At 38.5% G+C, this 15,712-nt stretch overlaps 1 protein-coding gene across 1 annotated transcript in view; it reads left to right on the top strand.

The window, feature by feature from the left end:
- Pard3b (par-3 family cell polarity regulator beta) overlaps positions 1-15,712 on the top strand; it is an 864,914-nt gene that overhangs the window by 401,041 nt on the left and 448,161 nt on the right. Inside the window, exons 7-10 of the mRNA XM_013520665.1 lie at positions 1,098-1,223; positions 2,797-3,155; positions 6,038-6,177; positions 7,632-7,760. Of these exons, the coding sequence (XP_013376119.1) occupies positions 1,098-1,223; positions 2,797-3,155; positions 6,038-6,177; positions 7,632-7,760 (754 nt within the window). The remainder of the gene's footprint in view (positions 1-1,097; positions 1,224-2,796; positions 3,156-6,037; positions 6,178-7,631; positions 7,761-15,712) is intronic.

The raw sequence follows: 15,712 nt of genomic DNA, 5'->3' as shown, positions 1-15,712 counted from the left end.
AGAGAGAGAGAGAGAGAGAGAGAGAGAGAGAGAGAGAGAGAGAGAGAGAGAGAGAGACTGGAGATTGAACTCAGGGCCACTCAGCTATAGCCCCAGCTCTTCTTTTATTTTTTACTTTGAGACAAGGGTCTCGCTATATCACTGTGTTCCCAGGCTGGGCTCAAACTTGTGATCCTCCTGCTTCAGCCTCCCAGAGGATGGGGATTACAGGTGTGCACCATCATTCCTGGCTTCAAGTGTCATTCCTATGGCTGTAGTTTTCCTTTCCCTTTCCTTTTTTTTCCAGCCTCCGCCCCTCTGACACTGAGCCAAAGACCCAGGAATCCCTGGGTCTTCTCTCTGAATCCACATCTTCCTTGCTGACATTCAGACAACTCTCCCCAAGCCCAGCAGTCAGCAGGACACAGGGGTGTGGTGTGGGTGTACCCTACTCCCACAGCTCTTAAATCTTCTAACCCCACACTTTGCAGTGTTTCCAGTTTTTCCACCTTTATTGCACACTAACTCTATACTGACCATTTTAATTGGTCCTAGTCCTTTAACCTTGTATTATACTCCTCAATCCTGAGACTTAAACACCTGATTCAGGAGCAGTAATGGATGAGACTGAGCATCCCTCTGACCAGTAGAATCTCACATGTTACATGTTTGTTTACCTCTTAAAATGCAAATTAAACTGCACCTCACACTGCCTGTCTCGGCACTAATCTGGTTTACTCGTTCCAGTCAACTGTGAAGCCCTCCCTGAGCCAGGAGTCTGGCATCCTTGACACCACTAAGCTACACTGGCCTTTGCAAAGTTTATGGCCAGCATGAAAAATGAGAAATGGGCTCACAGATGAACGGCCTCAGGGTTGGTGTTTACATATATATGTCTTGAAGGGCTTTTTCTCTTGAGTAAGGTTGTGTGTGTGTGTGTGTGTGTGTGTGTGTGTGTGTGTGTGACCAAGGATTTCAATCAAAACCAGTTGCCTGAATAGAAGGTATAATTTATTTTGTAAGTAGAAATCAATACTTATTTCTGAATAGTAGCAAGTGGAGAAATGATTAGCATATTTTATACAAGAATTGCATTTCAACCTAAATTCTGTGTTTAGGATCCTAGGACTCTTCATCCGAGGCATTGAAGAAAACAGCAGGTGCAAGCAGGAGGGACTCTTTCAGGAAAATGAATGCATTGTAAAAATCAACAATGTGGATCTCGTAGACAAAACTTTTGCTCAGTAAGCATTTTTTCATTGTTTTATTTACTTTATTGATCCCTAGAACAGTTATAATCATTACTATACTCATTATGATCAAAATCATAGGGGGAATTTGTGGTCAGTTCCCTTTAAATGACCCCAGACAGTCACTTTCAAATGCATTTTATGTTTGAGTGTACTCAAAGGTGGCCCACACATGTTTCCGACATCCCCAGGAATGTTAAACCTTATAGAGCAAGGCTTCCTGTCTGGTTGTCTTACTGGGTTATCTATGGAGGGGTTTGTTTTTCTTGGGCTATGGGTCAGTTAGACTGGTATTTAATGGCTCTTTTCACAGACTATTAGTTCAACTTATTAATTAACTTATTTGATGTCGACAACCTCCCTTGAACTAAACAATCTGTGGTAGATACCTATGAGGACTCAGTGAATGGAAGAATATAAAAAAATTAAAATACTCTCCCCAAAGAATTCATCTCTTTAAATGTGAAAATGTTAGGGGAATAACTTTCTGTATGCAAGAACTGGAATATACAGTGTTAGGAAGTGTCTGTATTTTTTAACATGTGTTGGGATTATGCTGGCATTATAAATTATGGGACTAAGCTCCAATACCATTTAAAAAGATTCACTATCATCCCTTGATGATTCAGTATCATCCCTTTCTGACCAGGGAAACTGGTCCTGATACATCTGCTGTGTGGGTCTTACTTGTCAATATTCTATGTGTAAGGAAAGGAGGACAGCTCTGGGTAGAAGGAAAATACGTACTGGCTGTTTACATGTGGACAGAAATGAGGCCTTTAGCGAATCTGTTTTACTAACTAATGACAAACAAAATTAAAATAATTATTAATAATTGTATTATGTATCACATGTTTTTTAAACAAGAATTTAAGAGATGTGCAAGGCAAGCGTCATCCCTATTTCATGAGTGGAAATTGAGGGCTATAATAATTCAGTATGAAGTAGGAACAGATTCATCACAGGCAAAAATAACCTGTTAATAATCTGATCAAAATATCAAATAATTTTTTCATTTAAAATTAAATTTTACAGGTGAGTGTGGTGGCACAGCTCTGTAATTCCTGCCCTTGGGAGGATGAGGCAGGAGGATCACTGTGAGTTCAAGGCCAGCCTGGGCTACACAGTGAGTGCAAGGCCAAACCTGTCTTAACAAAACAAAACAAAACAATTAAATTAAATTTTGCTTTTTATATATTCTTCAGTCATTATTCCTGGTTATATTTTCAGATTTAAAATCTGTGGCCCTTTGGGTAAATTATTTAGTGTCTCAGAGCTTCAGTTGGAGTTTGCAAAATGAAAATTAATGACATTTACCTTCTGTGGTCAAGAGAGTACATGAGAGTTATGAATGGTCCTCGTCCATGGAGATCCCAGTGCAGGAGCACCTGGAGAGCAGGTAGTAAGGAGTAACTAGTATTTAATGAACACTGTCACACTGGCAGTGATGGTGACAGTGTCTCCTGGGCTTACACTGCTGTGTGCTTCTCATTGCTGCCATGCTGGGGTCCCCCAGAAGGCCTGATGCTAAACATCATATCATTGTGCATTTGTTAACTCTTTCAAGGGCTCAAGATATCTTTCGCCAGGCAATGAAATCCCCAAATGTGCTCCTCCATGTGCTTTCACCGCAAAACCGTGAACAGTATGAAAAATCAGTCATTGGACCTCTTAACATTTTTGGTAACAATGATGGCGTTTCGAGAACAAAGGCGCTGCCTCCTGTCCATGGCAAATCGGGACTAAAGACAGTAAATCTCACAGGAATAAATAGTCCTGAAGCAGATCCATCACCTTCCCTGCAACAAAGCAAGAGCCCCAGAGTACCAAGACTAGGAAGAAAGCCTTCTTCTCCCTCACTCTCCCCTCTCATGGGGTTTGGCAGCAAGAAACATGCAAAGAAAATTAAAATTGACCTAAAGAAAGGTAATTATTAAATTATGCTTAATAGCATTCTATTATTGTAACATGTAAAATTGGTTAAGAGAAATGCATTAAGGCTAATTTAGTTAATTCTCCCTTCATTTAATTGTATCAAAGAATGGATCTAAGTGTATACTTAGGTAACTTGAATTTCTTAAAATTGTAGTACTTTCTTCTTTTCTCTTGCAGCGTATAGATTATTTGAAACAAGAAAATAAAGACATGTTGAGGAGTGGAAAGAATCATTGCAAACTTGATAGAAGCAGAGCAGTATTGTGTTATAATTTAATACTAAGTAAACACTAGAATTTGGTTGTCCCAGTTTTCAATGCAATTAGTGATTTTTGTGAAGATCCATCAGATTCCAGTATACGTTTTCTGGTTCTCTAGGACATCTTTTTTGATCAGCAAGAAGTTTACGTTTCAGAAAGCAAATATATTCACTTTTTGGCCTTTTGGCTAAGATCAAGTGTAGATAGCAAATATATAATTGTTAATTTCACTGATTCAACATTACATTTGTCCAAAACATACCTAATTTCATTTTAAAAACATGTATACTCTTTTCCCTTTCACCTTCTTAACATTTTCCATTTCAAATGCAGATGAGTGAGACTAAGTCATGTGTGTGTATGCATACTTATGTAGTATTACACACACACACCACAGCATCCATGCACATCCATGCTTTTGTTCATTTTTAACCTGTGCCTGATGTTGTCTTCCACTGTTGCAACCTTTTAAAATTCTGTATTTCTCAAGACAACTCAAAAGAAACCAAGACCTTGTAGATTCTTGACATAATTAATAGAGAATTTCTTGGTCAGAAGGTAATTTTGGAATTACTATTAATGTATTTTAAAAATAAGTAACATGTCTTTTTTAACTGTTCTAATAAAATCTATTCTGAAGATTGTTTGATCAAAATTTCATTTACCTTTAAATATACTATACTGGGAATAAAATTTATTAGGCAAGAAATACTCAAGTGTGCTTAGAAATTAGAGTTTTTCATTGTTATTTGTTGTATTTCTATACAAGTAACCTAGCTGTATATAAGACACAAAGCTGAGTGCTCTGATGACAGAAAGATAAATCAGTCACAGAATCACTTTAAAAATCTATCAGAAAGTCTTGCATGAAAAAAATAAAGAATATGACATCAGAGCTCAACTTTGGAAAGATTAATCTGAAAACAAAAAGATATACTGAAAAAAAAGACCAATATAGAGTCAGTAATTAGTGCATCACCTCTATCTAAATGAGAAAATATAATATGCATGCCTTAATAGATGAATGGTTATAGGAAGAAAAAAAAAGAAATTACAACTGTAGTATTGCTCAGGTTTTCAGCCAAGGAAACATGCACAATGGGAACACTATTGATAGAAGTTAGAATTTTAAGTAGACTAGGGTATTTTAAAAGACCAGGACCTGTACTGGAGAAGGGGTACATGGTGATATTGGAAGCACCAATAATCATGTCTGGAAACTGACATTCGTAAGTGACATTAAGAACAAAGAGATAAGGGGCTAGGGATTTAGCTCAGCAGCACAGCGCCTGCCTGGCAAGCGCAAGGTCATGAGTTCGATTCTCAGTACCAGAAAAAAAACAAAACAAAAAAAAGAGCAAAGAGATCTAGCATATGCCATCGAGAGATGATTTTAGAGCCAAGACTGACAGGGGTAAGAAATCTAGCAGACAAACTGGTCTAGAAGAAAGGCTTGGGGAACATCTGTATTTATGCGGGAGGACAATGGTATGAGTTAGTGACAAATGTAAATGATCAGACAAGTCGAAAAGTAATCAGAAAGTAAAGACATTAAAACATAGAGAGAGTGAATCTCAGAAAATTATTGGTGGAAATGCCAAAGCTAGATAAGAAGCAAAGATAAAGGATGGGAAATATTACTGAGTGTGATCATGGGTGTGTGTCAGTCAGCTTTTCATTAGAATAATAGAATACCTGAAGTTCATCCTAAGAAGAGAAAGTGTGTTTTAGCTCCCCAGGTGTGGAATCCATGGTTGTTCCCTGGTGGCTTTGGGTCTGTGGTGAGATAGTTCATCGGGGTGGGAATGTAGGGACTGCAAGCATCCTACTGTGTGGCCTCCAGGAGGCAGAGGAAAGGAAGGGACCAGGATCCTTAAGCCCTCATCTAGTGTTTGTTTTTAGTGACCTAGCACCCTTCCACTGGGCCCCACTCCTACAGGCTCCTCCACCTCACAGGAGTGCCCAGGCGGGGGCCCAAGCCTTCCATATGTGGGCCTGGGGGGAACACTTACCCAAACCATAGCAATAGGTCACTAGAGACTGGAGCCTGAAGAAGCAGTAAGACTGAGGCATATCATCACTGGGGTAGGAATCTGAGCATAGCTTTAGGCAGAGGGAAAAATACACTGGAAGGGAGAAACTGGAGATGCAAGAGAACAGGCGGAAGTAGCTGACAGGACAGTGGTGCAGCAGTTCAGATTTCAGGACACAGGCAGAGGAGTGAGCCACACATTGGCCAGCTCATCAAGAGACTGGCAAAACTCACTTCACACAGCCTTTTGCTTCTCAGGAAAGTATGGAGTTGGGTTAGGGTTTACAGAGAATCAGTCTCCTGGGTACGTGGATAACATGTACACTTCTTCCACAACCTGAATAGATTTGAAAGTGTTACACATGTATATTTGAACCTAAATTCAGTTTGATACAACTTTGGTCTGACAGGAAGTGCAGCCTCTATTTGAAACCCAAACAACTGAAGCATACTTAAAATGTGCAGTTCAAATATTTTTAGTTATTCGACAGTACTCTAAGTTAGGTCATTTTTACTATAATATTGAATGTAATATTCCTCATGCTGAAGGTGACTATGCATTTTCTGGTCTTATGCTCTAGGTCCTGAAGGACTTGGTTTCACTGTGGTTACCAGAGACTCTTCCATTCACGGTCCAGGTCCAATTTTTGTAAAAAACATTTTACCAAAGGGAGCAGCAATAAGAGATGGCCGCCTACAATCAGGCGACAGAATTTTGGAGGTAAAAATTGAAATTCATCCCTTCAATAAAATACTTTTTGGGGAAAGAGACAGTTGTATGAACATATACAGTTGTCTCTCAGTGTCGCTGGGGCCCTGGGCAATACTAAAATCTGCAGATGCTCATGTTCTTTATAGTGTTACCGTATAACCTAGACATATCTTCTTGTATACTCGAAGCCATTACTAGATTACTTACAATACCTAATACAAAGTAAATGCTATGTAAGTAGTTGTCGTGCTATATCCTTTAGGGAATAATTACAAGAACAAAATCTGTTCAGGTTCAACAGGTATATTTGCTTTCCAACATTTTTATCTGAGGTTGGTTGAATCCATAGTTACTAAGCCCATGGATATGGAGGGCTGACTATATATTAATATTTTATTGTGAATATAATATATATTGAAAATTATTACTTGTAGACAAGGTAATGACTTTAATTATAAAATTAGTTAACGAGCAGCCTAACTTTGTAAATCCCTAATGAGGTCAGTGAGATGGAGCCAAATCATAATGAAAACTTTATCTTCTCTTTTACTTGTACCTTTCAGACCCCTGAGAAATTTGGATTGACTCCAGAAGTTCATCATCCATTCAGTTAGGGCTCGAATTTCAAAGTCACAGCCAAGCCATTACAATAGCCAGTTAATTATTTAGGGTGGGCCCATGTGTGTCTCAGGTTGATCCATGCCTTTCCAAACCTGTATCACCTTTGCTCAATTAGTAATGAAAATACTTATGGTATAAGGGGCTTTGCAGAGAGAAGCATTTACAATACCCAAGACAAGAGGGTTATTCTTTTTGTATTTATTTTTGTTCAGTAGCATCACATTGGTGTTTATATATTGCCAATGTACCTTCTCAGAAATCACTTGTTGATACTGCCTGGTGTGTTTAATTCTCTTGTTGCATTAAAAACAGTGCTACAACTCTCAACTAGTCCTAGATCAGAAAGCAAGATGTACCAAATGATGAATGTAGTTTCAAATTAGAAATTCCAGGAAGCTATGACGATCTGCTAACTATAGCTTCCTAGACATGTGGGAAACTTTAGAATTGTACTGAAATACACATATTTTCTGAGGAATTTGCAACATAATAGTAGCTTACTTCTGCTTGTTATATTGGGTGCCAAGTAAGCATCTAAAGTCTCCTTCCTACCTATTTGACAAATCAGTCTTGGTACCTGCCAGTTTGATTTTCCTCTCCTGAGAATGTGCTGTCTTGGGGAAAATGCTGGTGTTTACTGACTGACTGAATCTGTCCAGGATCGTAATCTAGAGAGTGGTATATTATTGGAAATGTACTTGAGTTTTGCCTGTGGGTTTAGCATTCGTCTTCACGCAATTTCACTGGTCATGGGAACCCATTGTTTTGCTCTAAATAAGCACATAGGATAGAAGGAGATAGCAAGTGGTTGACTCTAGCTATTCAATGGCTGCCTTTATTAGGTGAATGGCAGAGACGTCACTGGACGGACACAGGAAGAACTTGTGGCCATGCTGAGGAGCACCAAGCAGGGAGAGACAGCGTCACTGGTCATTGCCCGCCAAGAGGGAAATTTTCTGCCCAGAGAGCTGGTAAGGTTCAGATCTCAATCACACTGAATTCTCAGTGTGGGATTTAACACACTCGTTGAATTCCTATGAGCTCAGTGCTATATTCTAGATCACGATCTTAATTCAACTGAATTTCAGTATTTTATCCCATTTGGGATATCATATTTTTAGGGCTTTAATACAATGAGGTGGGGATATGGAAACATGTACATATATATGATGGCATGAATTCAAATACATTTTAATACTACATGCTGCACAATATTCACCTATTCAGTATAATATGTGTTGAGTATATGTTAAGTCCTGCATAAGACATAGGCAGCAAAATAGTTCATGGCGTTCTTGAAAGGGCCTAAAAGGAAATAAACATATAACAAATACCCAAAGCAGAGATGAAGCTTATAAAGGGAAAGGGCAGGGTAGTCCAGCAATGCAGAAGAGAATGCACCCTGTTCTTGAGGAGGGATTTTGAGGAAGAGAATTCCAAATCTTATAAAAATGTCTGTTATTTCAGTGAAGGCAATGTAATCATTGTCCTGTCGATTACCATCTCCCTCCTGAATAAAGTGGGGACTGAGGGGAAGGATGAACTCTACCCGCAGTTCTCAGACCTTTGAGCCTACAAGCCCTGTGTACTGTCATAATTCTTAAGGACTCTAAAGAGCTGTTGTTTGTGTGCTATAGCTATCAGTGCTTACTGTATTAGAAATTAAAACAGAATGCATCAAAATGTATTCTAATATACTTTAACATAACTATAATAAAGCCATGATGTGTTCACATAAAAAAATTATTCTGTATATTTTCCTTTAAAAATGTGTGCTCTTTGACAGATAACTATACTTCTGACAATGTGTCCTAAATTGGTGATCAAGAGTGGTGAAAAACTTCATGTACACCAATTTTTCCCCAAAACCCAATCTATTGTAATAATATAGTTGAGCCTATACAACTATAAGGTATTGGTTAGCTAAATAACTAGATATTTCTCCAATGAAGTATAATAAGCACTTAAAATGGTCTCAGTGAGGAATTGTTAATAATCTGAGAAAACATCCATAGTGTAATGCTACATAACAAAGTAGGGAATAAAATACATGCAGTGTGAAAAAATTATAGTGAAATCTTTTTAAAATGTAATTAGAAGGAGATGGACCAGAAATGTTGGGATTTACGAGAGATTTTCATACAATTAGATCACCAGAGCAGTGAGCTTTGATTGGGAGATTTAAGGTTATTTAGCCTGAAGAACAGAAATTTTCAGAGATCTGGTCATTGCTAGTAAATATATGAAGACATATTATATTGATTGAAAAGTAGGCTTAATGCATTTCTTTAGACAGTTTATCTCCATTAATCTACTTATGCATTAATTCAGCAACTTACTGAATATCTGCTTGGTACAAACTTGTAAATGTCTAGGGATGCAAAAGCCATTAGGACTCATTTCCTGCCCTCATTGAGCTTGCCTCAAAGCCAATGGCTGGGAGAGGATAATGCTATACCTGTTGTACCTGTTGAAGAAGAAAATGTGCTACTTAGAACCTTCAGACAGCCTGCCTCACCTTTTCTCAGTGGTGCTCTACAATGATTTTCCCATTAGGTAAGTCAGATAAACAAAACAACCTCTAAGATACTTCTCAGTCCTCAGATTCAGCTGCGCTTACGCCAATCACCTCTTTTATGTTTTAATACTTCTTATATGAGCTCCCAAAGCCACTTTGCTTTGCCACATTACCTTGGCATGGAATTGTATTCTTCCATTCCTGTCTTTCCCATCATACCCTATTAAATGTTCTGAGGAGATCTGTTGTAAAATAGAGACAAGAAGAATGAGTGATAGCTATAAGGATACAACCCTCACCTGCTTTCCTTCCCTTTGTTCCTGCATACCCAACCATCCTGAAAGACAGAGTCCTGAGCTGCTACCTCATCTCCTTCCTGAAATTCTTACTCTTCCCAAAAATAAATGCTATAGAAACTTTAATTTCAGATTCTTTCTCTTCTGAATATAGATGGTCTATCTTTTAGTCCTTTGTTTACCTAAAGACCTTGGGCTTTCTCTACAAGGATCAAAGTGAAGAATAAACAAGGGACACCACGTGCATACAGGAGAAAGCCCTTTATTATAATGTATGTCTAAATGTCCCCCCAAAACCTCATGCAGTTATGGGGTGGGCTTCTACAGTTCGTGATTGATTCATGGTTCAATGCTGGGATTAAAGGTGGGAGTGCTACACCCGCCCTGGGGTGAGGAGCCTGCATACAATATAAAGGATGGAAAGGGACTTGCTGCTGCTGCTGCTGCTGTTCCTCCCTTTTGCTCTTGCTGCTTTTGCTGCCTTCCCCTGTCATGAACTGTTGCCCTCTGCCGTGTGCCACCCTGCCTTGGAACCAGCAAAGTATGGACTGAATCATCTACAAATTGTGAGCTAAATAAACCTTTCCTTCCTTAAATTTGGGCATCAGGTATTTTGTCACATCAATGAGAGAAAGTAACCACCCTTTCACTTCTTGTTCAATCATTTGGTTGCTAAACATAAAAACTGAGAAAACTTCAGTGAGACTTCACCCTTATTTCTGAGATAGGGAAGAAGTTTTGCTGTGCATGCTGTTAAAGTGTGGTCCCAGAAGAATAAATCTTCCTCTGAAAGAAATTTTCAAGTCAACCTTTATGCATTCATGCAAAAGAACCTAATGACAGAACGCTTGTAGGTAATTTAAACACGTGCAGTCACTCCCTGTCTGACAGTTCCTGATATATTCTCATATATTCACTAGAATTCCTGACTCCACAACTAATTCCTTTTTTCTAGCTTTCTCTTTCCCTCCCCAGGCTAATGGGGAAAGGGACATTTACATTATCCTAGTTTGTAACCCAGTATGCATTTTTCATCATCTGGAAATTAGCAAAAGGAATAATAGAATTTTCAAACCAAAAGGAGTAGTATAAACCAGTAATTCCAATCTAATTTTGCAGATGAAACAACAGAGGTCCAGTGTAGTAGAGTAACTTACCCCATGTGTCACAGTAAGCTGAAGCCAAAGGCCCAGGTCTTCTAACCATTACCATCCTCTCTGGACTTAACTTCTAGAATGCAGTTTTTGTGTATACTATGATACTTAGCTGTGTGACTATAAAACAGGACACAAAATCATTCTGGGACTCAGTTTCCTAATCTGTATCATAAGTTCTTTGTGAGGATTAATGGAGAATACATGGAAAGCTCTCAGCATCATCTCTGGGAAATTGTAAATTCTTACATTGTCTATAATTGTTTCTTCTAGTATATTACCACTTTTGTACTGCTAAATACAGTACTATCCTTTAGATATATGATGGGGTAAATAGATTTATTCAGGCTTTCTTGGGACTAACAATTTTTTTAACAATTATTGTTTTCTTATTATTTTAAAATGTATAGCTAGATGTGGTGGTGCATGCCTGTAATCCCAGCAATCAGGAGGCTGAGGCAGGAGTATCATTGAGAGTTTGAGACCAACCTGGGCTACAAAGTGAGCTCAAGGCCAGCCTGAACTGCGTAGTGAGACCTTGTCTCAAAAAGACAAAAAATATAAATAAATAAAATGTATAGTGGGATCAAAAATACTGAATTATAAACAAAATTTTTAAAACCATCTGCTTGTGATTTTTGTAAGGGAGGTATTTTCTGTGTATTATTTCACTCCTGTTTAATAGAATTTATTGAAATTTGATTTATATCCCAGAAATGACATCAGAACATGAACCCACCAGGGAGCATATTAAATTAATTGTCCAACTATGTGATAATGAATGTAAATAACTTGTTTTTTATTGTTTTATACAAATTATGGAGGACATGTGGTTAGTATTCAAACTCTTAGCACTTTCTGAAAAGTATCTACACTCAAAAATATCAGACTCTTCACTATACAAAAATGAGAAATATTCTTTGTAATCACAGAAAAGCAAGAGTCTTTGAGGGTTATGAGAACCTAACTCATGTGGCTCCTGAATCATCTTTGTTTTGGAGGAAAAAGGAATTTTTTAAAGCCCAAATGCCTGCCTTGAACCCAAACGCCTGCTAAGAAACCAGAAGCATCTGGGAATTTTGAATGTGGGTCATGTTTGCATGCTTGGGACTACTTCTGTGGGAATTACTTCATAGTGTGGCATGTACTGCGTGCTTTGAAAGAACAAAATGAAGAACGTGTGTTATAGGATACATCTTTGTGTTTTCCTTTCAAAAACTGAAAAGTGGTATCACTTTCGTCTCTTCACCCTTATCATGCTTGATACACACGCTTGACTTTCCATTGAAAATCTGGCAGGATGAAGGAAGAACAACACTTCCTGCTTTTGTTTTGTTCTATCTCCTTTGAAGAAAATAAACTGTGATTATTGTTTTCCTATTCTGAGAAACTGTCCTTTTCCATTTTTTAAAGCCTTGCTCTTTCATGAGCTCTATACTTGCTGAACAGCATTGCTCTGCCTATTTTCTGAACAGCTAAATCTTCCTACTTCACTTACAGCCAAGGGAGCATGTGGTCAGCAGTTATCCAGGAAGTCCCAATATAGGATCATCTGTGGGAAGTGACCCTCTCTCATTCCAGAGGCCTCAAATCCATTTCCTGGTCATTTCTCCTGACCTGCCCCTTAAGAGAACTGTGCTGACCTCTTCTATTTGCTGGTCCCTGCTCTCCCTCCTGAGCAGACACTTGCAACACAAAATCAACAGCCCAATTAACCAATCTTTCCATCTGTATGAGGCTGGGTTTTGCAACCCCACCACAACAATTTAGCTGTTTCCAGCATCCACCAAAAAAAAGTTATGCTTCAAAGGTGATCTTTCCAGAATCCCAGCCTGGAAAAACCCTTTGATGTCCTCACCCCCTGCTGGAGTGAGAATGTATTAAAGAGGCGTTGCATAAGGAACATTTCCGGAGACGGTGCTTTGAGATTGGCGGCCTTGGCAATAGAATCAAAAGGTGAGGTTGCTGTGCATTCTGCTCCCCTTAAAATAAAAACTCTACTGCTTAGCTGGTGGTTCATTGGATCTGTACTCTGAGAGATGTGGCCCACAGGTTCTTCTTTATCACTGATACCTTAAATTCATTTTTTTCTTGTGCAAAGAATCAGATATGGTCATCTTGTTATGTAGGCAAGATCCCAAAACATTACAGGTTTTCTATTAGTTTCATATCTTGGTTCTTTTTTAAAAAGAGATACTGAACTATTTGCCATGTATACACCTGAGCATGTATTTGTACATGTTCTTCATTTACCGGGAAGAAATAAAAATTCTGCCATTTCTTTGTTAACCTCTATAATACTTCATTTACTGACTTGCTTCCCTATCTTTAAATTATCTTGAAAATCACAGCAACCCCTGTAGGGCAAATTGAGCTGGGAAAATTTCAAATGTATTTATAATTTCTACCTGCCAAGTTTGCCTGCTATTAAACCTTGGCTTCTGCAAGTGGGATTAACTATATTTCAAGCAAGCAAGCATCTCCTGCTTGGCGTGATTAAGAACCAAAAGTTAGCCATATTTGCCATGCTGATTTGACCTTCACTTGTAAGTATTGCTTGTGCTGAGAAAAAAATGATGCTTGTGTGTAGAGACTCCCTTAATAGTTGCTGAGGTTAGTGCATTCCAACACTACCAAACTTACCTGCTCCTATAACTACCTTAGCAAATGAGATATGTTTCCCACTCCTTATGATTCACATTATTTTATTAAGTGAAAAACTCTGCACCTTCAAATGTCAAATTATTTAACATCATAAATCATGGAAGAATTTTGGTTTGAAATCTTAGATGAACCTCATTTAACTGATATATTAATTTATTCCCTTTGGCTATTTGATTCAAATGATTCCATGCTTAATTAACCAAGATACTTAAGGAAGAATGAATATTATAGTGGCTATTTGTCGCTAAGTAGCAGAAATTGAAGGATAATTTCAGAATGACTTTTTCTACCTAAACCAGAGTGCAAGAGTTATGGCTTGCAATTTAAATAATTATGCAGAAAACTAAAATGGATTTCCGTTTTGCAGATTCAGTTAAGTAATACAGTTTTAGTGACTTAAGATGGTGCCCTTACTGTAATACAGCTTCCATTTCAGCTTCCTCCTACAATAATTTCCATTTCCTTCTTATTGCATTTCCTTTCCACTAACATGTATTGAATCTTAATCAAGGCTCTGCAATGTGAATTCCAGGGTTGAATAAAATACGTTCTTGTCCTCCTAGAAACTCCTCAAGGAGCTTCTAAACCAATGATGGCGAACCTTTTAGAGCTTTCATTGTTACAAACAGCCTACTGCAGCACGTGTGCCATAGGTTCACCACAACTGTTCTAGACCATAGAACAAGTGATGAATGGATCAGATTATGCAATTATAATGCTATGGGGATTCCCATTATGTCAGAGCCCTAGAAAGCCTTCCTGAACATGACAGCATTTGGAAAGGTGTTAATGATTGAGTGGGATTTCAGAACTCAAATCGAGAGCTGGGAAGGAAATACCATCTTCTTAGTGTGCAGCCCAACTGGACAGAGTGCTGAGCAACAGGCTAACGTGAAAAGTAATGCTATAAGAAATGAAGTGGAAGGGGCAAGAGATGGGAAACTTGCTAGGAGCTCACTGTCATTCACTGAGCAGTGACAGTAAGGAGCGGAGACTCTGGAATCAGTTGGACCTGGGTTGAATCTTGACTCTATGCTTACTGACTGAATGGCTTTGATGAAGATATCTGTCTTCACTTCCATTCCTCATCCTTAACGTGCAGATCATATATAATCACCTCTCAAGAATGGAGAAAAAATAGAGTTAGAAGACTTTGATTTAGGCAAGTGGATAGATGTAGGAATGGTGGAGTCAGAAATATGAATAATTTCAAAGTTGTAAGTGTGGCTGTCTAATGACATCATTAAGACAAGTGCAGGCTGGTTTGGAGTAGAAGCCATTATTTGCAATCCTATATTTTTATTCCTTCCATGGACCTCAAGCTGTTCTAAAGGACATGATCCTCAGCCTTTTTTCCTACTGTTTAGTCACTTCAAGCTCTTTTTACTTAAATATTGCCAGTACTCCATCCTCACCAAACGTTTGCGGTGAGGCTCTCCTCTACCTATACCTTCTCTTTTCCTCTCTTTCACCTGATGAATCATTAGCATATCTATCTGCAGGCCTTTCCTGTGTGAAAACCTTCCTTAAGCCCCTAGGTCTAGTTTATGGAGCCCCATTTAGTTTTCCACCCATTCTCAGAACTCACTTTACCATGTCTCTGAATCATAGAATGTCAATATTCTCTATTAGACCTTAAGAACTGCAGAGAATAGCAATTAAGACCCAGCATTTGGGAGTCTCACGGCCTAGATGTTAAGCCCTGGTTTGCAATTTCACTTATCAGTTCAATGCCTCTATAGTATTTCCTTCTGTGTCAAGTGTGGATAAAAACTCAGATTGTTCCTTGCAGGGCTGCTGTAAGAATTAATTGATCACACAGGTGCTAACAGTTGGTGAGTGCCAAATAATCTTCTCTCCTGTCACTTTCTGTGCCTGGAAAACAGTAAATGCTCAGTAAATATTTGCTGATGGGATGAATTAAAGCTACACATTACGAAAGCCAGTGACATATCTAATCTTTGTTCAATATCTGACCTATCCTGTACAACTATTTTAAACCAAATCAAAAAATATGCAGGGATTTCCTCAGACTTTTGAGCAGCAGCGGTCTCTAATTACACTTATCTTAATCCTCTTCCCCCTCACTTTGACAAAGTATGTGATATGCACAATTTAAAGTAGGAGAAGTTTATTTTTGGCTCATGGTTCCAAATATTTCAGTCCATGGTCAGCTGGCTCCCAGGCAGAAGCATCATGGCAGCGAGGCACCAAGTAGAAAAGCTGTTCACCTCCTGATGTCTAGAAGCAGAGAGACCAAGAAGTGCTAGAGAGAAATATTCTACAAAGAT

The sequence above is a fragment of the Chinchilla lanigera genome, unplaced genomic scaffold, assembly GCF_000276665.1.
Source record: "Chinchilla lanigera isolate Chin_1 unplaced genomic scaffold, ChiLan1.0 scaffold00056, whole genome shotgun sequence".
NCBI lineage: Eukaryota > Metazoa > Chordata > Mammalia > Rodentia > Chinchillidae > Chinchilla > Chinchilla lanigera.
Note: the sequence above shows the minus strand (reverse complement) of the source record. Positions and strands in the feature narration are given on the sequence as shown.